At 36.8% G+C, this 23,541-nt stretch overlaps 1 protein-coding gene across 1 annotated transcript in view; it reads left to right on the top strand.

Moving 5' to 3' along the window:
* ACER3 (alkaline ceramidase 3) overlaps nucleotides 1-23,541 on the top strand; it is a 56,400-nt gene that overhangs the window by 8,229 nt on the left and 24,630 nt on the right. Inside the window, exons 2-4 of the mRNA XM_058045743.1 lie at nucleotides 11,066-11,176; nucleotides 18,245-18,297; nucleotides 22,490-22,542. Coding sequence (XP_057901726.1) covers nucleotides 11,066-11,176; nucleotides 18,245-18,297; nucleotides 22,490-22,542 — 217 coding nt within the window. The remainder of the gene's footprint in view (nucleotides 1-11,065; nucleotides 11,177-18,244; nucleotides 18,298-22,489; nucleotides 22,543-23,541) is intronic.

The raw sequence follows: 23,541 nt of genomic DNA, 5'->3' as shown, positions 1-23,541 counted from the left end.
GGATGTCTTTTCTTTTTTTCCAAGTCTTTTTCACAGTTGTGAAAACAAGCTGTATAAGCAGAAAGAATAAGCTATATACAATGCGCTGACCCCAGGGTATGAGTAAACTGCCTGGAAAACTTTTTGCTTTATTTTTTCAATTTAGTAGAAAAAATGTTGGCAATGCACTTCTGTTCATACCAGTTTAATGCTATCTCCCTAAGCTGCTGCTAGCAGTAGCAGTGTGGAAGTTCAGGGCTTTCTTTTGATGTAGCAGAGCAAAAACCAGAGGATCATTGCTGGTTTGTGCTACTGGTGAGCAGTGTCTCTCTAAGAATCAGTTCAATTGATTTGTGTCAGTGCCTTGGAAAGCAGCAGAGAAATGCACTGTGGTAGTGAAATCATACAGCAGATGTTGTTTTCATTCACTTAAACAAACTGCTATGCCTTTGTGATCTGTGATAGCACAGTTGCTTTACACTCAGAGTTTTGGTGGCTGTTAAATCTTTCAAGGCCCAAGTTTTATAATCCTGCACGGCTCCTCAGATACATTCTTCTGCACAGTGCATAACGTTAGTGCTGTACTGAAATGCTGAAACTGTTGAGTCTATCCCAATTTAATGTTTCATGTCCTTTTTTTCCCCTCTATTCTGGGCTGCAGAGAAATACGGTAAAGCTCTTTCCGTTTCTTAAATGCGTTTCCTTCCAAGCTGTTCCATGCTGATTTCCACTTGACTTTTGTATTATTTTTTTTTCTACAATTGTCTCAGGCGTTTCCTCTGGAAGATTTCCTATGCCAGCCTTTGGGCCACATTTGTGGTGGGAACACAGTTAATTTGTATATGGTTTTCAACTATTTTGTATCTTATTCATTAAAACAGATTTCTGCCCAAATTCCTGCCACCCACCTTATGAACTATTATTGTGTAGGTACTATATTAATTTATATTTATAACAAAAAGATAGTGTTTAAAGTTTGAACCTTCAGTGTATTTTATATCTCTTTCTTTATTTGGTTTAGACTGTGAGATACTTAAGATATGGGCTTTGATCTTACTGTCTCTGTGGAAAAGCTTCATTTTCCCTCCGGATGAATAGCTTTTGCCAAGATTTGTGGATGATAGATGATTGCTATTATTTTTCTTTTAATTTTTCAAGCATGAACAAGAAGGTTGTCTTGAAATGACAATTGAACAGTGACTAAAGAGTACAGTTGGAGTTAGTTGTAGACTAGGAGTGACGACCTTTGATTCTTGCATTATTGAATTAATTGGGTACTGTTGAAAGTTTTTGCTGGAGGTTGTTACATTAACTGGAAAAGGTTATGAAGACTGGAGAAATGAAGTACCTACGTAATAGAGATAAAGTTATGTGTTTAGGATTGAAGATGTTGATTCCAGGTCATATCTGTGATCAGTTGCCTGTCATCACATGTTTCAGTTAGCCTTAGGGTTTTTCATTTGAGGCAGCCCTGCAATAAAAAAAAAAAAAAAAAAAAAAGAAAAGAAAAAATATGGTTATTTGCAGAAGGAATGTTTTATTACTACTGATGATAAGAGGGTGAATGTCACCAATCAGTATTTCAGTGGCTGAATCAGGCTGTGGTTGCTGACCAGTTTCATTATCCTCATGTGTTCTCTTACAGTTATGTAGTATTATTTTTTTATGTAGTATTGTAGTAACCTTTAATTTCCTGCCATCCAAATAGGGCAAAAGAATGGCATGAGTCATTGGTAGAAGAGGCTTTAATTGTTCTGGACACCCAGGGGAAATCTCTATTCATAGTAAGAAAGGGAAGAAAGAGAAGGTGAGAGGATTTGGATTTTGAAGATGGAGTACCCAAGCTAAAGCTACAAATACCTGGACAGAAGCACTGGCGCACGTTATTCTCTGCTGCTCACCATCCAGTGAGTTTATTGGGCTCCCCTAAGGCTCAGCTCTCCTCTGTCACTGCACAGTGCCTGGGACAGTCCCGCCAGAGCCTCTGGGCTGATACCCACAGCTTCTGTGCCTCAGGTTAGTTTTTCCAGTGTAGTGAGGACTGACAGATGCTGGGTTGGAGGTACTTGGTAGCTCAAAGCTGTCAGCTCTGAAATCTGTGCCTTCTCCTCTGGACAGACCCTTAGACTTAAAGGAGTTGGTGCAGGCACTGAACAGGAAGCCAGGATGCTGATGCCACCATAGGAGAAGAATGGCTGGAAGGAGTTAATGATGAAAATTACATGGATGATCAGTGTAGTATATTGGTCACTGCTTAGTTTTAGCAGGGGCTGAACAGTAATCTCCATGTCTTTTATTTCCTTCCAGTCTGACATCATCAACCTGCCTTAAAATAACATTTAAAATAGGTTTTATTTTGTTTTCCAGTAAAGGATATAAAAGAAGTAAATCTGCCCTTCAGCAACAAGCTTATTGCATGTAATATTCTAACTTTACATCATCTCAGCCTAATCTCTTTAGACTTTGATTGCATTTTCCAGATGTAAGCACTTGCTTTTAGCGAGCTTTCTAGATTGGTATTTCAAATGATCTGCCTATGTCAACTGTTTTTACTTTAAATTTGCTTTCAAAATCCTTCCAGGTGTACTTCAAAGTAATTGGTGTGCTTGCTATCATCTTAGATTCATGTTTATTGGAGAAATTATGCTTTCTTTTCCATGTGGTTTCTCATACCCTAGGAAAGCAATATTAAAATATGACAGGATGGCATAGCAGCTGGCTGTAATGCAAGTTTATTCCTTGCAGTCTGGTTAATTGTGAATTTCTTGGATTAAGAATAAAATGTCCTGTAAAGAAGGTGTGTACTATCATATTTGTTCAAGCTGCTTCCTGAAGTCTCAAAAAAAATGGTCATGAATAGATTCTTGCATCTTTATTATTACATTTCTAAATACTGTTATTTTTCAGGTAATGGTGCATTCAAAATGCAAAAACCATTTATTAATGTTCCACAATGCCCTGTGCTTGTGACAGGCATTGGTGTGATAAACGCACAACTACAATAAGATAATAGGCTTCAAAAGAGAAGAGACTACTTGGTTTTTTAATTTAGGTGTTGTAGCTATCCTTATTCTGGCCTATCACCTCAGAATATTTTCATTGCAATTGCTTTCATAATTATCTGTTAAACTTCAAATTATCTGTTAAACTTCACAGCTGGCCCTCCACATTTTAATCTGCCCTTCTAATGTTCTTCTGGGGAAGAGCAGTTCATGCTGATCTCAGACTTCATTCATGAAAAGTTTTGAGACAGATCCCTCAGAAAAAATCAGAATCACCCTTCCTCAAAACAAACAAACAAACAAAAAAAATCAGTGCAAGTTCTGGAGCTTTAGGCACTTCTTCTTCACTTGTGATAGCCTTTAAAAATTCCAGGAGGAGAAGTTCACTATGCTAAACATGAGAATTGGTAACAAAAACATTGTTTCTGGAAAGTACCCAGCTGTTACTGTGGCTGCATTTTCTACTTTGTAGCTTTACTTACGAGAAGTGGTGTGGTGAACTCATTCATTTTTATTGTGGCAGCTAAGGATGGTCAAGTGGCTAGAGGAACACTTTGGTGTTTGAAGGTCTGGACTTCTGTTTTATGCAGGTTTCTTTATGGCTCAGGCAGCTTTATCCAGCCTGTCTTGCAGGGATATTGAGACAGAGGACTGGGGTTGCTTAGACCCTCCAATAAAAGAGACTAAATAGGTCGCCGACGTGTTTTGGATTTGAGGGGAAAGAGCTAAAATTTCTTTGCCCCCACAATGTTTCACTGTCTAAACTTGCACTATAAACACAACTGTTGTATTTCTGGGATTGCAAGGGTATCTGCAAGGGTATTGGTTTCTTATGAGGAAATAAGTGGAGCTTTAAAATATGAATTTAAGTATCAGCTTTCTCTCACTTATTTTTAGTATAATTTACATAAGAAGCAAAGTCAGTGTTAGTATAGTCTTCTGTTAGGTTGTAGTTTTCTAAAGCTTTTACTATACAGTAGCAAAGCAGTTTGCAGAGATGAGGGTAAGGAAAGGGATAGCTTAATTGTAACCTAGGGCAATTCAGAAGCAGTTTATAATAAGGGCTTTTGTAGGATGTGCATTCCAAAGAGGCTTGTGCATAAGAAAATACACCCACACTTTACAGGTTTGAACTGAGCTTACTTTGTGTGTGTTTTGTTAGTCAGCAGTGTCAAGAGCTTTCTCTTCTAAGTACTTTTTGATTGTTTTGAAGAACACAAGTACAACATGAAATAGTGTAATCAGACTAAACCATCTAAAAATATTAGCTGGACTAGTATGATGAATGTCAAGGGAATGAATTCTGCAGCTGGGATATAAAGCATGTGAAACCATATATTGGAATGTATCACTTGATGCAGCATTTTGGAACCACTTATAAATACGCACTGGAAAGAAAAATAAAATTGTGTTGTTAATAACTATTTTTTTCCCTAAAATTGCCTCTTTACCCCTCTCCAATCCAATCTGTCGTTGGAATGGTTTACCTCTTCAGAAGGGTATCAACTTGCATAACTGTGCTGTGCTATCCTGGAGAAATGGAGGCCCAGCAAGGGAGAAGCAGCCTAGAAGGTCTAGAAGTGCTGCCCTGCATTCCAACTTTAAACACTTAAACCTTCCAGCTGGCCACCAGCTCTGCAGCAGCAATGTTGCCTTCAGTTGTTTTGGCCTTGTCCCAGCACTTGGACATTCTGGAAGCAGCTCTGCTGCTGCTGGGGCTGAGACACGTGTGACTGGAACGTGGTGTGCTCACTCCACTGGTATGCATCTGAGCTGGTGCTGGCCTTGGGAAGGAGCCTGTGTTCCTACCTTGTTTGCCACCTCTCTTCACCCACAGTGCATTGTTTCCTTCATGTATCTTGCAGTGTGTTATCCATTCTGTTTGAAACTCTTCCAGGATTGACAGCTTCTTTTGGGAGATGTTGCTGCTGCCAGATGCTAGATTTCTAGATGTCCTACCGAAACTTCTCTTTTCCTTAGTTCAGCCTGTTAGTGCTCATCAGAATGCTCTTCTTAAGTAATGCAAATAATGTTTCTTTTCAATCCTTCCCCCATGTAAACCCTTTGGATGCCACATTGCTTTATTGTTGCTTCTGTCAGGCTGAGATTTAGGTAGCTGTTCTTTCCCTTTTCAGGTCTTCCTTTTCCTAGTTGTTGTAGCTACTCCCTCCCTCTCATTTGTGCCTTACAGTTTTTCTCATAATAGTATGACAATTTCTATACAGAGCTAGATTAATGCAGCATTCCTTTGTAATGCACTTCATTACATTTTTCTGTGCTGTTTTATCTCTTTTAATTTTATGATTCTTATGATCTATGTGAACTTGCTCCATAGAGTTCTGATATTATTTTAAACACCATGAAAGATCTAGTAGTCTCAGTAAAGATCCATTGATTGGTGTTGTTATTTATGTGTACTCATTTTTATAGTTCCTCAGGAAGCTTTCATACACAGCTTATACAGTTCATTAGTTCCTTCAGTATTTGTTTCCTTCAGTATTTTTCCCATTTTGCTTTTAGAAATGTGGTAGCCAGTTCAAGTTGCAGCTGAATTGCTGAAGTTGTAACTTCAATTAATGTCCCAGTAAACAAAATCAAGGCTAGTTTAGTATTTGGAAAGGAAAATTATGCAACGTAAGAAATGGATCTTGTAGCTTAAAAGCAAATACCCCAAGCTCCCATTTTTTAAAAATTTATTTTATAATTTTTATTTTTAAGTCAGCATTGGTCCTGTGTTCCAGCCTGCAGTAACACTGTGTTGTATTTCAGTAAGTGACAGGAAGTTTATATTGATCCTTCATGCACATTAGCAAGTAGGGAGTCCAGTAATTACAAATTGGCAAAATTCCTGTTGGGATGACTTGGTTTTCTCCCCTTGAGGTCCTTCTGAAATATCAAATGGAAGCAGGAGTTTTCATTTCCTGACACTCTGAAGTGCAGTTATTGTAGACTTTGAAGTGGAATATATTGAAACTGGCTGTTGGAAGTGAAAATCTAATTGCTGCTCTGCCCTCCTGGTGATAAGCCATGAGGGAAAATAGCGCGAGGTTGAAGTTAGTGGCCAAACCAGGTGATTCTGGGTAGTTGGTTCTTCTGAGCAGAGAGCATACCTAATGGTAGATGGTTATGCTCTCAAATGTGCCTGAATTGCATTGCTTTGCAGTTTCTTGAAACTTGGTAAATTCTCTAATAATGAGCTGTAGTTTGCACCAGAACTGCCTGAGGTGATTCCAGAAACAAAACCATGAAATAGAATTCCTTATATCTGAAAGCAGATAGAAGGATGAGTCAAGTTCTACATGATGCCATCTGAGAGGCTTTGTTTTTTATAATTATATTTCTTCCTGCAGTGATGTAAAAAGATAAAGCTACATGATCCAGGAATTGACTCTGCAGAGCACCATCATATCCAGACAATGAAATTGATGTTTTCAGACACAAAACTTTGTATGCTTGCTTGTGTGTTTACTTAAAGGGATTCTTAGACTCTATTAAAACTTAGGAAAGTGGCTGCTATTTTCTAAAATATATACCTTTCTCCTGTTTCACAGTGGGATGCAAAAACCTTACAATAATAAAAAATCTTACTGTGGTGAATGTTGCGTTTGTTAGTAGTGATATTAAATGAGCTCTTTATGCTTTATGTATAGTCAATTTTTTAAACAGCAAATGTTTTCTTCTTTTCTCTCTGAGGGTAGCACTTATTTCTATTGATTTGAGTCTTTTAAAAATGATAAGAGAGTGAAAAGTCTTAATTTGTTCTTGCTCTCTCTGTCAAACATTTTAAAATTTGAAAAGATCCTTGTGCTTGGTGAATCTTGCTGTCATTCTGTATACAAACGTAGGAGAAAGCATCTCTTAACACAGGATAAATCACACTGATCACCTTGTCAGTAGTTGAACATGATAATTTTTTCTTCTTTTTTATGATAGCACTTTTCCTTCCTCACCTAAACCAGCATGTTTATTCTAACTCCCAGCATTTTTCCTTACCTTTTTGCATTGTTTATTATTCCTTTATGACCATGTTCTTTTACAACTTATTTACAGCTTCACTTTTTTTTCCTCTTTTGACTCTTCATCCAAATTTATTGTATCACTTACTTTCTAGTGTGGAATTAACTACATATTTGGAAAAATGGAGATTTTATGAAAGGTACTTCAAATTGGTGTCTTTCCTAACTGTGTTTGCAATGTCTGTCTAACAGTAAGCTGTATATTGTACCTGGGTCTGCCTGTAGAAACTATTTCCCTTTCCAAGTTATTTTTGTTTGTATTTCTGGTTAGTCTTTATACGGATCTTTGTGTGTTAATGATAGCACACATATTTCTTAGGGCCTGAAGATGGCTGTGAATGTACATGCATTAGAAAAAGACTTACCAGGTTTTACTGCTGTATTTGTAGAATGGCAAGCAGATGCGGTTTAACACTCATGCTATTCTTCCTACAGACAGAAGCTTGTTGAAAAGATGTTTTGCATGAATTTGATTTTGTTCTGGTACCTTATGGCATTCTCTCAATGAATAAAACATTACTTTGAAACAATGATTTGCATTAAAACAGTCTTGAAAGACTTTTATGGAAATTTGTGCAGTCAGTCACATTATCATGATTAGACCTTAATTTAGCCCTGTACCTAGTACCATCTGTAATCTTTGTGGACACGGTCTGGTTTAGTACTCTGGTAGGCTGCTGCATCATGTAATCTGATTGTGGAGCTTCCCGAGCGCCACTCTGAACGCAGGTTCACTGTGCTGCTCATTTCTGTTGGGAAGCAGTTGTAAATATTTCCTCTCTAATGGGAAGCTTTCCTCTTTATTCTAGCCTGCATTTATTTAGGGTTAGTTTATATCTATTTAGTCATTGTCAGTATTATCCTTCAGTTCAAACAGCTCCCTTTTGTCATTGGCATTGACAAACGATGTCTTTACAGAGCACAGTCTTGTTCCATCCAGCCGCTGTTTTGTACAGTGAGCTGAGCAATTCTTGTCCCTTCTGAAATTACAGGCTCCCATTCATCACTCCCATCTGAGTGCAGCTTCTTTGCACCTGATGAGCTTTCTCTTCTATCAATAACTAGAGAACAGTGTGTTCCACTGTTGACTTGCATGAAGACATAACTATTTTCACTGCCTCTACTGGAAATAAATGTAAGGGGTTTGATGCATACAGTGATGATTTATGGTCAGTTACCATACTTTTCTGCCTCTTCAAATAGATTAATTCTACGTATGGAATAAGGATTCATATTCACATTGAAAGGTGTGTTCATGGCCATCATATTTAATCCTGTTCTTGTTATTTCAGTCTGCAAGTTCATTCATTTCTCTCCCAGATAATGTGCTCTGCCTTTCTTTTGATGGACATGTTGAAGATAAAATGTTGAAAAGCAATCTTTGGTCACTAAAGAAAAGTTAGGTCACTCCCTGGACCAGTATTCAAGGAATCCAGTAGTAAAATATAAGAATGCTGTACAGAGTTAAGCTCAGGTCTATCCATGTGCATTTGTCAAATTTCTGATGTGCCCTATTTCTTACAGGCACAACCAATAATTTCTTCTTTAGTTATTTTACATATCTTTTGCCTCGCGCCTTAGTTGCAATTTCTCCATTTGCTGGTTTTCCCACGGAGCTCTGCTGCATTATGTTTCCCCTGTTTTAAAAAAAGGAAATGTAGTGAAAAAATAAGAATCTTTTTGGCAGTTTGAACTGTTTTCCCATTTTCAACCTCCTTGTTTGTTAAATAACTGTTTCACTTCCTTGTTTGCTAAATAACTGTAGAGTTATGGGTCTGCATTGTGTCACTTTTTTCTTCATTCTTGGTATTCTTTGCTAATCTCTGTGCATATCCCCCTGCCGTTTTTTGGTGGAATTAGTAAAAATCCCTTTTAATGAATTTATAAGCTCTTCTGTGTGAGGATAATCCTGTAAAGACTAGCTAGACTTTTATGAAATATGTATTCCTGGGGACCTGGGTTTGCAAGAGGCCTTGGAGATTTTGTTCTTGAAAAAAGTAATTTTGCTAGCAGCATGCCAGAGGACTTTATTGTTCCCCTGCCCCCATTTCCCCTTTTAAAAAAATGTACACAACTTTCAATAAGTATGTTTGCAGATAGGCTTGCCTAATCCATGCTGCAAATGTTCTGAATAATATGGGCCAAAAAGTGCAGAGAAGGAGTGGCAGGAATGTACAGCTAGATTAGGTCTATGGTATTTCCTCTCTCAGCAAGATGTTCCCAGATTAAATGCTCATAAATTTTCAATAATTTAATGTCATTATAGCTTTACAGGAAGTGTTGAAACCTTCCCTTCCCTTTCCTACAGAAGAATCTGTTTTCTGCATTCTTACACCCATCTGAAGTTTGTTATCCTACTGCAACTCTCTTCCACAGTCATGTGCCTTCCCAATTGTGGATAAACATCATGGTATTTCTTTTGTTTGGAATTTTCATATTTGAATTTTTGCCAGGCTTTTGACAGTTTCATAACCAGGTGACCTTGAACAGTGACATTTATATAATGTCTACTGACTTCTCTTGAAAATGGGCATAGTTGAGCACTGCTTTAGAAAGCAGAAGTTTCGCTATCCAGATTATGTAACCTTTATTCTACTTTTCAAGACTAAATGACATGTTTGCATGATTTACAGGAGGGCATGGCAATGGTCAGTGTGTCACACAACAGCATTTCTGAGTGAATTTCTTCCAAACGTGGTCTGTGTTGAAAGTGAATCACTGCCCATTGCAACACATAAGGGAATGTGGTAAAAAAGTAAAGATTCCACGAAGAATTTAAACACAAAAAAGGCCTTTTATATTGGTATAAACTTGTATATCCTTACAGAAGGTTTTTGTTTTCAGCTGGGCTTCTTTTACATGGAGGAACATAATTCAAAGCTATCTAGAAGAGTGAGATCTCTGGCACATCTGATTTGACTTGTTATAACTTGGTGAAATTTGTGGTTGGGCAGGATATTATGTTAAACCAGTAAGGAAGCGATTTCAAGAAGTTCTGATAAAAATCAGATGAGATTTTTAACTGGTTGAGAAGGTTGTCTCAAAGTGAGATTTGTATGTACTTTGTGAGAATATGGAAGAGTTACCTTGTTCAAGGGAGCTGGGTACATTTCTGCTACATGTGTTCTGAAATAACCTTTTTTTCCATTTGAGTATGAATTTTCTTTAAAATTGTGAAGTATGGATTTTTGGTTTTAGAGGTGCTGCAATACCTTAGGGTTATGTGAACGTATTTTTTATGTTTTGTTTTTATTTTGGATGGATCTTGGCAAGTAGGACTCCTGAAAAATAGCTGCTTGAATTAGGGGGGTGTGATTCAGAAAGGACCTGCTCACTCTTGTTCCTTATTCTAGAATGTGAAATGCTTTTGGGATTTTCTGCTGAATAAAAAATACAGAAATGAGGGAGGTGTCTTCATAACCTCATAAATTGTGTATTTCATTGGGATATTGGCAAATTAGATTTCTGTTTTATATATATTTAACTGATGGTGTGTGAAAATGTGCAGTTTATTTTGTATGTCTTTTTTAAGACAGATTTGCTCATTTTTCCAGATTGTATGGCATTTAATTCCCATAACATAACCTCTATTCTCAAAATTATGATTTGTGGTTAAGTAAAAAAGCTGAATCTGCATCCCTTCTGTTGAGAGATGCACCATTTCCTTTTGTTTCACTTAAACTTAGCAGGATTTCATTGCACTTTTGCTTAGGTCAGCACCATTGGGAAAAGAAAAACAAGCCAAATCTAAATCACTGTACAAGAGCTGGGCTCTTGGCTTTTATTGCTTTCTCTGGTCTCTGCAGCACATGTCATTTTTTTGCATTGGGTGGAATGTAGGATAGAGTCCTGGAAGGGACCTACAAGACCATCTAGTTCCAAGCCCCTTGCTGGGGGCAGGGACACCTTCCACTGGACCAGGGATGGAGAGCAGTGGTGTTTTGCTGGGTCACTTTCTGGATGAAAACTGTTGAACCTGTCTCTAATGAGTGAATGTGATTTTGTTAGATTTAGTTAAAGTGCATAGTACCCAATTCTAAATCTCTGCTTTGTGTTTCTGTCCTACAGGGAACACAGTGAGTAACCTGATTTTCATTCTACCTCCAATCTATGGTGCGATTCAGACCTATAAAGATGGCCTTGAAAAACGGTATTTAGCTGCATATTTGTGTCTTACAGGTATGTGTAAAACTTAATTTGCTCTTTCATTATAAAGAGAGCTCAGATATGCAATGGAAAATATATCTATATATTGATAAACCCAGTAGTTAAATCCAAATACTATGTGTGCGAAAAGTAGACCTCAATTTGCTACACTTGTTAATGTTTACAGAAATTTGTATCTGTTAGAGGAAGATGAGATTAGAATTCACCAAATAATTTTAAAAGATTTTAAAGTGATCCCTTTCTGGCTTTGGGTTCTGCTCAGTGCATCTTAGCTCACTCTCTGTACTTTTCTGATGATTTACAGAAGGTGTTTTGTGTATTCTACTTACAAACAGTTTCTCACAATATTAGTATTTTTGTGACACTTGTTTGGGAGAGTAATATAAGAAGTGGCCAAGATGTAGAGGGAACTGGAAAGGCATTCTTTCATGACTTCAAATTTGTTTCCAGTTCCTCTTTGGCATATATCACCCAGCCATCATGTCTGGGAAGTTTTGCAAGAATGGAAGAGCAACATGATATTCATGTTTAGATCAACTCAAGGGAAGTCTGTCCATTCTAAAATGACAAAATTCAGAAAATAACCAACTTCCTTTTAATTGTGTGACTAGAAGTGTTGTTCCTTATGAGAAAAGACATTTGAAGATGGTTCAGATTTGGCACTTGGGTCTCAAAACTAGATTTCATAGAATTTCTGTGTTTCACAGGATTTCTGTATTTGCTATAGCTTCTGTCTTTATGGAGGTTTTTCCCCGTCTTTGGAGTGGTAAGGGATTGATAAAAGTTACTTTTAAAATTGGCCTGTTATGTATTTGGATGGACCTTGTTGAAAAATGCATATCCATGTGCTAAATGTATCCTTGATACCAGTTAAACTGTAACATACACAAGGTGCAAATTCACCAGTTTTCAGTTATATTAGCTTTCCTGATCTATGTGAAACATAGGCAGCAACAATGCACTGCTTTTCATATTGTCTGAGCACTTTCTAATAAGCCTCTTGTAGGCTTTCTATGGTTTCATGTAATTACTAATTTTTGTCTCAGTATGAAACAGAGAGAATTCTTAAAGGTCAGGGATTACTTTTAAAAAGAGGTGGTAGAAGTGATCTGTAAATGTTTGCTGAAGTTGACTTTGGGTGTTCTTGAATCAAAGTGTCCTATACTGCCATTCTATTTAAACTATGAAAAGGAACTCCTTAAATTAAAATACAGTTTGAAGCTGTTTTCGCCATGATTTGTGGCGACCTCTGTCAATGACAGTTTATGATGGACAGAGTGTGCAGTCACTATCTGACCAGAATGTCAGGCTGTCACAGCAGATGGGCATTTCTCATATCCCATTCAATGTTTAAAATATTTTTTTAAAAACCAAAAAAACCCAAACAACACCAAAAAAAACCCACTAAGAAAAAAAACAACAAAAAAACAAACAAAAAGCCAGCAAACCCAACTGTCTTTGATCAGAGTAAATACCTTGTATTTCAATTTTTCCTCTCTCTGGTGTTGCTGAAGGGGGAGCTCAGCCTATATTAAGACAGCAGTGCTGGAAGGCAGTCCTGAGTTCCATCTAGTCTCATCTGTGACTGAGTTGGCTTTGATTCCTGTCTGAAGTGATAAATGGCTTGATTTTTATCTCATATGTTGGAACCTAACATTAAAGGTCTCTCCCAAAAGTGTTTCCCTTCTGCTTTGTGTCTGCTTCAATATTTGTAATCCTGTTTTACAGCAGTTGAAAGATGTAAAGAGATGTAGAAGACTTTATAGTTTGCAGTGAAAAACAGGAACAAGATGATTTGGAATCACAAACCACTTAACATTTGCTCTACTACAGAATAAAAGCAGTGAATGAAAACATAAAAAGAATTTTAAATATGGTTGAAATATGTCAGGAACATTGCCATTCTCTCTGTGCATGTGACTGAACAAGAGGCATACTGAAGTGGAGATAGAGTAAGTGTACAGAAAATTCTTTCTGTAAGAAGTACCAGACAGAATGCTTTCCATTGTATGAATTCTATTTATTAACAGGTTTCACTCTATTTATTTAATTTATAAGAAATATATGTAGACTAAATCTGTGAAAAGATAGTGAATTTAACACACACTTGTGATTTTACTTGAGACAGCATGCTTCATTAAAGACCATGCAGCAGAGCTTCTAAGTGAGGGTTCTTTTGTTAAAGGAGAAATTCTTTAACAGTTCTGCTGTGAAGATGGGGGTGGAAGGGAGGGTACTTTAGTTCGGTTTTAGCAATTTTGAATAGTTACTGAGATTTTACAAGATACTAAAAGACAGCTGTCAAAGCCAACGTTAAAATTAAATCTGTTAGCATTTGAGAACATGAGGTGTTGTTTCTAGACATTATTTTGATCCAAATCAGCTGCTTCTTTTGCATGCTTCCAGACATTTAGCTGATTGTCATTTTCTTTGTGTTTTACCACACCGTGTTCAGTTCTTGCCTTTTATACCCACTTTGTCTTTGGTTGACATTTATTTCCTTTTTGAAGTAAATGCATTTTGCACTATGAAAGTTCTGTTTGTTTCATATACATGGTAAGATCTTGGCAGCACAACAAGGGGTATTTCTGAATAATTGTTCAAATAAATTTCTTGTTCATACTGGTGCCAATACCGAGGTACACTTTTCAGCAAGGCCTTTGAGATACAGCACACTGTTCTCAGCTGCCTTTCAGCATAAAGTGCATGTTCTCAATTAACTCAGTTGGACCTGTGTATGATTTTTAAGCTGTAGAGAACCATTTAATCAGCATATAAATTATGAAGAATAATCTTAAGCCATTATTTCAGTAAGTTGCATCACCTGAAGTAGGTGGAACAAATAATCAGACCATTCCTACCTCAAGGAATAAGCAGTTGGTTTTGAGTAGTTCCTTATAATTCTGGAGTGTTGTGTCAGGTTCTACACATGCCAGTTCATCATACATCTTGGGGAACTGTGATTTTGAAGGGTCTTGAATTTTAAAAAACTGTGTGTGTATATAAGTACATATATAAAGAAGTGTAACTTCTGGACCTAATGAAATAAGAAAGCACTTGATGAAGTAATGTTTGTTAGATATTTCACTTGAAATTTGGAAATTTGGCCTGTTTAATAAAGGCTCAGTCATTCAAGCAGTGCCAAAGTGGAGGAAAGAAAAAAGGTGTAAAAATTTTTCTATATTAGGAATAGCCATAGGAACTCTTAAGCAACTTATTAAATCTAATTTCCAGTGAAACTCTGTGTCTGTGAAAACAGTTGTTAGAACCTCTTCAGTCAGAGTTAATTTGCTTCTTCTTACCTAACACCTGTAGAGAAGCTCCCAGGGCCATGTCAGTGTTGTTAAATCAGCTGTGGCTGGGAACATTCCTGAGTGCTGAAGCCAGGCAGCGAGGAACAGCCCGTGTCTGTTCATCTTAGCCTCCAAAACAAGGTGACCACGTACAGATTGCTGCTGAGCGCGGGCCCCGGACTCTGCCGGCTGCTGGGCTGTGCCTGGAAGCTGCCTGGGGAAAGTGCTCATTTGGAACAGGCCACATTCATGGCACAGACTGTTCCAACAACTCACTAGTGCAGACACTTGTACCGCAGTGTCTGGGAGCAGTACCAGCCAAGCTGGGCGTGACTTGTAGAGCTGTGCCTCTGGAGTAACCAGTGTCTCTCCTGTCTCTTATGCTGTGGAGGGGAAACCATTGCAACACAAAATAATCCATTAAAAGTAGTTAATTTAATTCTACTTTTTCATCTTGTTTCATTCTTTAACTTTTAATAGTGCAGTGTGTTGTTGTTTATCTTTAATTAGGTTCTGTCATTGTAAAAAAATAAAACGGAATTTAGCTGCAAATTTAAACACCTAAATGTATGTGTCTGCCAGTGCAGTCAGTAAAGTCAGGAGAATCATCTGACTTGTTATAAAACACCTGTTTGGCCAGCTGCTTTACTCTTAATAATGACATTCTCTTAGTAGAAGCTTTGACAACTAGTTCATGTCTAGATACTTAAATAATGGTATTTGCATCTGGAGCATCCTTCCTTTGGAATATTTTCATACAGTGGCTGTATAGATACGATTTCTGTGAAATCCTAATAAACTGCTTTTTCTGTAAAGGATTTAGGCTCATAATGAGAATTTTGAATGCTGGTGGAATAGTTAGATCAAACTGAATTATCACTGATTATCTGATGTTTCTAATGCTTCCTAAAACTATTGAAAAAAATCCCTCTAGGATTAAAATCCTGGAGGTTTATAGAGTTCATATATAGAGCTGGATCTTTTGTATAATATTCAATTATTTCTAGCCATAGGTATTGCCCATAAGTTTTTTGACAGTATTTGTATGAGGTAAAGTTTGTAGGTGCATTGATTTTACATCATCATAGCAACCACTATTTTATCCCCTGGTAGTAACCACACAGCATGTTTGCTGCAGGACAGAAAAATACCCTGTTAGTCTGCATAGAGCAACAGCCCTGATTTTGCATTTCTAGTCTTCTGAAGTGCAATTTTGATCTAATAATAATGTGATTTAATGTGTATTCTGTGCTTAATACATAATTTATATATATCCCCTGTAACTTGGGAGGTTCACTGATGTAAAAATGCCAAGTGACTTGTAGCATTTATGAAAAATGAGTTACAGTAGTTAGAGAGGAAATGGTACTTACTGCTTCAGATGGTGTTAAAGCTTCCCAACCAACATGCAGCTTTTAGTGAGTTAAGCTCCTTTGCCCAAAAAAACCACCTAAAATATGAAAACTGCTTACAAGGTAAGGAGCAAATTTATTGTTCAGTGTGTCAGTGGCTGTATGGGAGAGTTGCTTCTCTTGAAAACTTGTGTCATTGCAGTGATTGTGATCACTCATATTTTGAAAAGTACAAAGCTGGCAGAATGTCTCATTGCAGATGATTTTTGTGAAGTAGATATTTCTTAAAAATGTCTTGAGCCTGGAACCATAAGATCTGTCCCTGTAAGCTTTTCTTCTTCCAGGTATCTATTTTATATAGATACTATAAATAAAACATTATTTTTCTACAATGCATAGTAAAATTTCATAATCAGAGAAACTCCAGGTGTGATTATTGCACAGAAGAAAGAGGGGTTCTATGAATTTTAACTGTAAAAACTAACTATAGTCATGGGATTAATGAACTTGAAATACTAATATCTGCAGCATGCTAGATTTTTTTCAAAGACTGAAAAAGAATTAGTCTAGAAATAATTGCTTCTTACTGTATAGGAGGAAGGAGAGGAATTCCTTGATTGTTGAGATTTATTAACACAAATAACATTAACAAAAACGAACTAGAAAACCCCAACCACATATTTTGCTAATTTAAAATCTGTTGAAATTTCTTATGCAATGGTTTTGCCCATACTTGAGAATGACATTTATTATAAATTGTAAGAGTTTGTATTCTGTGACAGACAGGATAATAGATGGCACTATTTTAATGATGATTTTAATGGGTTTTTTCCTCCAGAATGAACAGTTGTTGTCACATATTCTATATACATAGAAAAATGGTTATGAGAATTTCTCATCAGAATCTTAATGAAGGTGAAAGCAGTTATAGCTTGCTGTTTGGAAAGATTGTTCAGAAGCAAACCAATGTAATCAAAATTTACAGAAGTGCATGTGGTTGTTTGTTTTCTGGTAGGAACTCTGCTTAATTTTCCCAGAGAAATAATGACATTGAAGTGTTTGGTAATACATTTTGAAATGTTGCTGTATTACAGTAAAGTAGTTTTGTATTTCAGTAAAGCTACATGCTTAGGTATTTAATTTCCTTGAGTAAGTGTAATAATCACAGTTTTAGTTAATAACAGCTAAGGAAGCATCTCCAGACATGTCTTGACTGTCTTGGCAATCCTTTAGAGAGTGCAGAGAGATAGAATTCTTGTTTATGCATCAGTGAAACTTGACTGGTGTGTGTAGACAAGGTGATAGTCTAGCCACAAAATATAGCAGCACTACTAAGTGATCAAGACTTGAGTGCAAATTACTTGGCTTTCTCTAAAACTACAGTCTGAGGTAAAACATAATTTCTTGAAGGAAGACCAGATATCACATTACTGTACTTGTTCTTGCAATATAAAACTGAGCTAGTGTTTATTGAGAGTGTTTTACTGATAATATTTCAAAGTAATGAATGATGTATTAAATACTGTACCAGCTTTCCTCTAAACAGAGAAATCTAACTTCCAAGAAGCATTATTCATGCCTGACTGAAAAAACTGTATAGGCAAAGTATATGTCTCATAAAGTAATTTCAGAAGTAAACTCAGAATGTGTAAAGAAAGTATTTCAAATAAATATAAATAATTTCTTAGAAGCTCATCTTTCTATAGAGAAGGCTTGGAAATGGTGTTCTCATATCACAAAACAAATCCACCCTATGTCAGGTTGGTTTGTTTACCTAGAATTTCTAGTTCTGAGTTCTAGTAGCAACTCACTTCTGTTTTTGAATCACTGAGTAGTCTTGAGTTGGAAGGGAGCCACAATAATCATCTAGTCTAGCTCTTTAAGGGCTGCTCAGCCCCTGTGGGTATCAAACCCCAGACCTTGGTGTTATTAACACCATGTTTTATGGAGACAACAAAAAGCTTTTGGTAAAATACATGTTTTAAAACTGGACAGTGAGCAGAAATACTGAGAGGCTTTCAGGAGTACTGGTTATTGAATGATGTTTTGCCTTATAGAAGAGTTGGAACAGAGAAATCTTAATTCACTTAAAATTAAAAAAAAGGGAAAAGATAGATTGATATATAATATTCCATTCATTCTGGATTCCCTCTGCTCCTCTCCTCTTTGAGATTATGCCCAATTCATAGGACACAGTACTGAGAGGAATTAAAGAGGACATTCACACCCAAAGCCCCATAAATTCAGGGATTTCATTGGTGACTAATATATAAAGTAGAAGGCTGTGGAAAAAGGGGGGTTTGTCTCTGCAGTAGAATGCTGATGTTCTAATTTCTTTCTCACTGTTAAGCATGCATTTCATGTATTTAAGTTAATGTACCTGAAAATTTTACATGGGTACTATTATGCTGATGATAGTTTTGATTTGTTTTCAGCTGTGGGATTGGGATCTTGGTGCTTTCACATGACCCTGAAGTATGAAATGCAGGTGAGTACTGATAAGTAGCTGTGAATAATTTTCTGTGCCTATCTTGCTGTACAGTCATTTTGCCATTTCTTGTCTAGATGAAACTTGCATAAAATGAGTTAATCTACCTTAAGTATCATTGTACATCACTCCTGCTCTCAACAAGTCAGTAATGCAGGTCTTGTTTCAGTAGGTATTTTCCACTGATTATATACAGAAATATGTACTTGCATCTAAAATAAGAGCTATCATCAATTGCTTATGGTGGTAAAGGACAATTTATCCTCTGGGAAATCATGTTATCTTTTTACACAAGATGTTATTTTAAAATTCTCACAGCTTTGGCATAATAGCAAGCAGTATAAACTGGAGTTATTGCTATTTATTGTAACTTTTCTCATCTTTATGTTTCTGTTTATCTAGATGGAGCTGTAGCATTAATACTGAAATCAGTATCTTCTGAGTAGTGGTAATTGAGTCATTTTCCCTCTATTTTCAAGTAGACAGCATTCTGTAACAAGTCACAGGACATAGGGATTGTCCTGGTATTTCCTGTTTTCTAAATGGACACAGGAGGTCTTGTCCTGTTGTCCTCTTTTACATCTGCAAAGAATAAGGAAATGCATCTTTGAATTAAAGTCAGGGTGAAGTGGGATGTTGTTCAAGATTAAGAAGCCTACATTTAAAAGTGTGTGCTGGAAGTCTGTGTTCTCACCACAGTCAGTGGAAATACCGTTTAATCAGTGGAGTGGAGACAGGCAGTTGGCTGGGCTGAATCATTGTCCAGACTCCATTGGCAATCTTTGCTCAAAAAAGATTCATTTGTCTAAACAGAAATGTTTAGTGTTATTTTGACCCTGTGAGTGTTCTCTCAAGCCTCCAGCTTCCCTACCACAGAGGTGCAGGTTTCTTAGACTCCTGTCACATCTGCCAGTCTTGGATGGGTGTATTGGGAGTGACAGAACATCTCAGGTGGCATTAGGCAACTATGCTGTGGCAGCTGAATTGAATCCTGCATTTCTGCTGATCACAGTGGGACCTACATATTGCTGATTGTTGGATGTTTGCCTCCATAATGCTCTGGTTTGTATCTCTGGCATGTGGTGGAGACTGTCAGCTTCCACAGAGTGTACTGTTGTCACCATGTGAGAATATTTGGTGCTTTTCTTGGCATGAAAATGTGGTTTGTACAGCCATTTCACCACTCTCTCCCAAATTAGGGTGCCATTTACCTATATTTGGTGTTGAAACTGCATTGAATTTCCACCTTTTTCATATTACTTCCCTCAGCTCCTTGCTTCTATCATGGCCAGTATTTCAAATCCTCTTTCTCACACTGATGCAGAGGTGAGCAAGGGCACCCTGAAATCAGGATCATTAAAATGATCCAGACTTAAAACCTTTTATGAATGGAGAGATTGTAGGTTTTTGTTTGTTTTGTTTCAGGTGGGGTTTTTGGGGGTGTTTTTTTTTATTTGGTTTGGGTTATTTTTCAGTTGTTGTTGGAGACTGTGTGTGTGTAGAGGCTTTATTTTAATCCAAATCACTTTGCTGCTACTTGCTCAATACTTCTTGTGTTGCATAAGAACAACTAAGGGACCTATGAACTGTGGTGAATAAAGTGGGGCAGAAGCAGATGATGAGGAAACAGGAATGTCTTGCATCATCTTGTCAACGGATGTAAAAGGCTTCGTGTGAGGCAGGGAAAGTACATTTATTTTGGCAGCTAAGTGAAATCCACAAGTGGTCCATAATTATTCCAATTGTTTGCTTACTGATCACCATGGAGGAAACAGTTCAACTAGTAAATAAACTTTCTTCATTCACTTTATCCCTCGTTATGTTTAAAAATCAGCATAGTTATTCAAGGAGACTTTTTTTTTACATTTGTTTTGCAGTCTTAATACTGTAAATGATTGATTCAATTTGCTTAATTAAGAAAAATGTGAACACTTCTGTTCTTGAAAGCAGTTGTTTAGAATACTTCTGAGGAGTTCACCCCTTTTCTGTTTTTTGGGTTTTTTTGTTTTTTTCTTTTTTTATGGGGATTTACTTGATTGGATTCTTGAGGAATGCACAAAATACTTATTTAGCCAGTGAAATCAGCTCCCTGAGTTCCCTTCATTCCATGGTTCTTCATTGTCCAGGCATGCCTTTGACAGTACTCGTAGAAGCATTAATTCCTTTGGATACAGAAGTCATTGTCTTCTGCATGCAAATTTTAGTTAAGATCTTTTGAGAGGCTCTTTGTTGCTACTGTAATATCCCTGAGATGCTGCCAGCATATGAACTTAAGAGTGTAAGCACCTGTCCAAATTTGAAAGATTTTCCTGTATTGTATTTCTCATTCTTCCCCCACCTTTTTCTTTAATGAGGTGTTAAATGACTCACACTCTTTAATAACCACATGAATTAATCCTGTAGCTAATGCCTATCAGACTTGGAAAGGCACATCTCTGAATTTATAAAATATATTACTATGAAGCTGAATTCAGCAATTGCTTCTCTTTTGTCCCCTCTAAGGCATCACAGCAAAGATAAACTACTGTGATGGCAAGGTGGCATGGAACATGCCTGCTAGCTTCAGCTGCTGCCAATGTTCCTGATACTGTCTTTGTGCTGCCTGTTGTGGTCCCTGACCCTGTAATGCACAGGTCCTGGGATTTTAACCCTGCTCTGCAAGGTTGGTTGTGTGCTGGCTCAGCACCTGCACCTGCTCCCTGTAAGTCAGACCAGTCAGATCCCCCCACTGGAGAGAAGCAGTGGCAGTGTGGGGGAAGAGGCAGCATCTGCCCAATCAGTGGCAGCTTGGCAGCAGAGCTGTTGAGCACTCTTGTGAAACAGTTCCTGAGCTTTATATGACCAAATCACACCAAGCTAATACTCCACACTCAAGGTAATGGATCTCTCTCCTCCTGTAAAGAATTAGATCCACTTTTTTTTTCTTTTTTTTCCTTCTTTTTTCCCCACAATAGGAAATTTCAAAGCTAAGATGAAGTTTTTGACTGTGCAGTTAGAAAATTCTTCCAAACCAAGCAGAATCAGACTGGCTTTATAAAAGAGTTTGAGTAAGCTGATCACTGCTTTTAACAAGTTTCATTGCTCAGAATAACATGGTTATGAACTTGTTAAGTACCTTGTAGCAGTGGTAGGAAAACTATTTACAGACACAGCCACCAAGATGATGGAAAAAGGTCAAAATCTTTTTTGCATCTAGTTCTTGTTTTTCTTAGAAGTCAAGCTCTAAAAGTTCTAAAAGCCCTAACTATTAATGTTTGCTTAACATATTAGAAATCAGAGGCTACGGATCTTCATTGATCCATTTCTATCCTTTTTCATTCCCATTTTCATGAAAGAAAGATTTTCAGTCTTTCTTAAGAGGAGTTAAGTTTAATTGTATGTTTATAAGCAGAAATTCCTGAAAGTTCTTTGGTGAGAAATTTTACAAGAAAATGATGCTATGATTCTTTCTTACAATAATAAATGGCAATTTTGAGTTTACCTGCTAATGAGAAATCAACTTTGTTGTGATTACCATTTTAATTCTGTTCATTAAGATGGCAAGTTCCTGGAGAAATAACTGTTTCAGCTGTAACACATCAGTCTTCTCCCGAAATATAAAAATTATTTAAGATAATAAAACATTATATGCCATCATAATTTCTGAGAGAAACCCAACAAAACAGCCCAAAAGAACCCCACATCAAACAAACAAAAAGCCCTGTCTCTGAATTAAAGCAATGTAAGAAATTTCTAAAATTAGGAAGTAAACATGTGAGAATATTGCCCATCCTAATAGACTAAAATTGTATTTTATGCTATGGAAATATTACATTACAATGTCTCTGTCAAGTAAGAAGATGCTACTGACGCTAAGGCCATAGATGGGAAGGTCTTCAGCCTGGCTTTACAGAATTAATTCTTACAAATATTTTAAGAGGTATGAGCAGCAAAAATGTCAAGAGTCTTTGAATGTGTGGGCGTTTATGAAGCATAATATTCAAAAGATTCAGAGTAATAAGGTTTTAATGCAGCAGCTTCAGTAGCTGAACAGGGTTTGACAGTGCTACGTGTTAGAGTACAGCCCAGAAGATGGATATCCAAATGACTTAAAAACTCCTGTTTACTTAAGACTTACTCTCTCCTTAATTAACTTAGACAAGCTTGTGAGTTAAAAGTAGCTTTCATGTTTTGATGTCTTTGCTTTTTATAGCTGTTGGATGAACTGCCAATGATATACAGTTGTTGTGTGTTTGTCTACTGCCTGTAAGTATTTATTAATTTTTTTTCTTGAATATTTATGAAATGTTAACTTTTGAAATGTAGAGTCTCCAAAGCCAAATTTACCATATATAGAAAGCTTCTACTACTTTCAGTGAGATCTGTTTTTGTACGGCATTATGATATTAGAGAACCAGGCTGGCTTTAGTCCTAGTTTTTGATAATTTAAATATATTTTACCAGTGAGGTTTTTTTTTCAGTCGGGAAAAAAGCCCCACTCATTAAAGAATGTGTAGTATACAATCAGAACTCGGTGCTACTTGTATAAAAACAGCAGATACAATAAAATCAACTTCAGTAATGCCTACAAAATTAGCAACATTATAGTTTATTTGAGCTAGATTTCTATTATGTAGTCTGGCTCGAAATGCAAATTTCAGGTTTCTGGCTAAACCTGCTTTTCACTCATCTGGAAAATTAAAGGGACAAGATTTTATGAGGAGTTTAATGCATATTTTGGGCAGAGTGTCTTGGAACATGCATGACAGCTTGATGCGATGCCAGGATATGTTATCCCATTTAATTTTGGGAGCAATGTAGCATTTGACAACTGTAAAGATACCCTAAGTTGGCTTTTTCTTGCCTGTTGCTGCAAGGTCTGGATTAAATATGATTTGTTCTGTCACTTGGCAAATCCAAATGATAGATCAACTTGTTGCAGACTAAAAGAGAAAAAAAAATATTTGAACATATCAAATATTCAGCTGTTGAAAATTGTGATGTCTTGGTGAAGATTACTGGTTGCTTGCAATGGAGATGGGATGCTTTAGGACTAAATCAGTATCTATGGAAGTTGCCCTCAGTTTGTGACTCATACATTAGTATGATTTGTACAAATTCAGGACCAGAATCATAATGCCTCTTTTAGTAGAAATATTTCCACTGTAGCTCCCTATCTCCTTGAAATTGCCTTTGCATTTGTCTGATTTCAATGTGATTAGAAAAAAGCATGAGGAGTGGCTATAAAAATATATCTGAGTTATT

Source organism: Melospiza georgiana, chromosome 2 (genome assembly GCF_028018845.1).
Source record: "Melospiza georgiana isolate bMelGeo1 chromosome 2, bMelGeo1.pri, whole genome shotgun sequence".
NCBI lineage: Eukaryota > Metazoa > Chordata > Aves > Passeriformes > Passerellidae > Melospiza > Melospiza georgiana.
The sequence above is the reverse complement of the archived record's forward strand: the minus strand, read 5'-3'. Positions and strand labels throughout refer to the sequence as shown.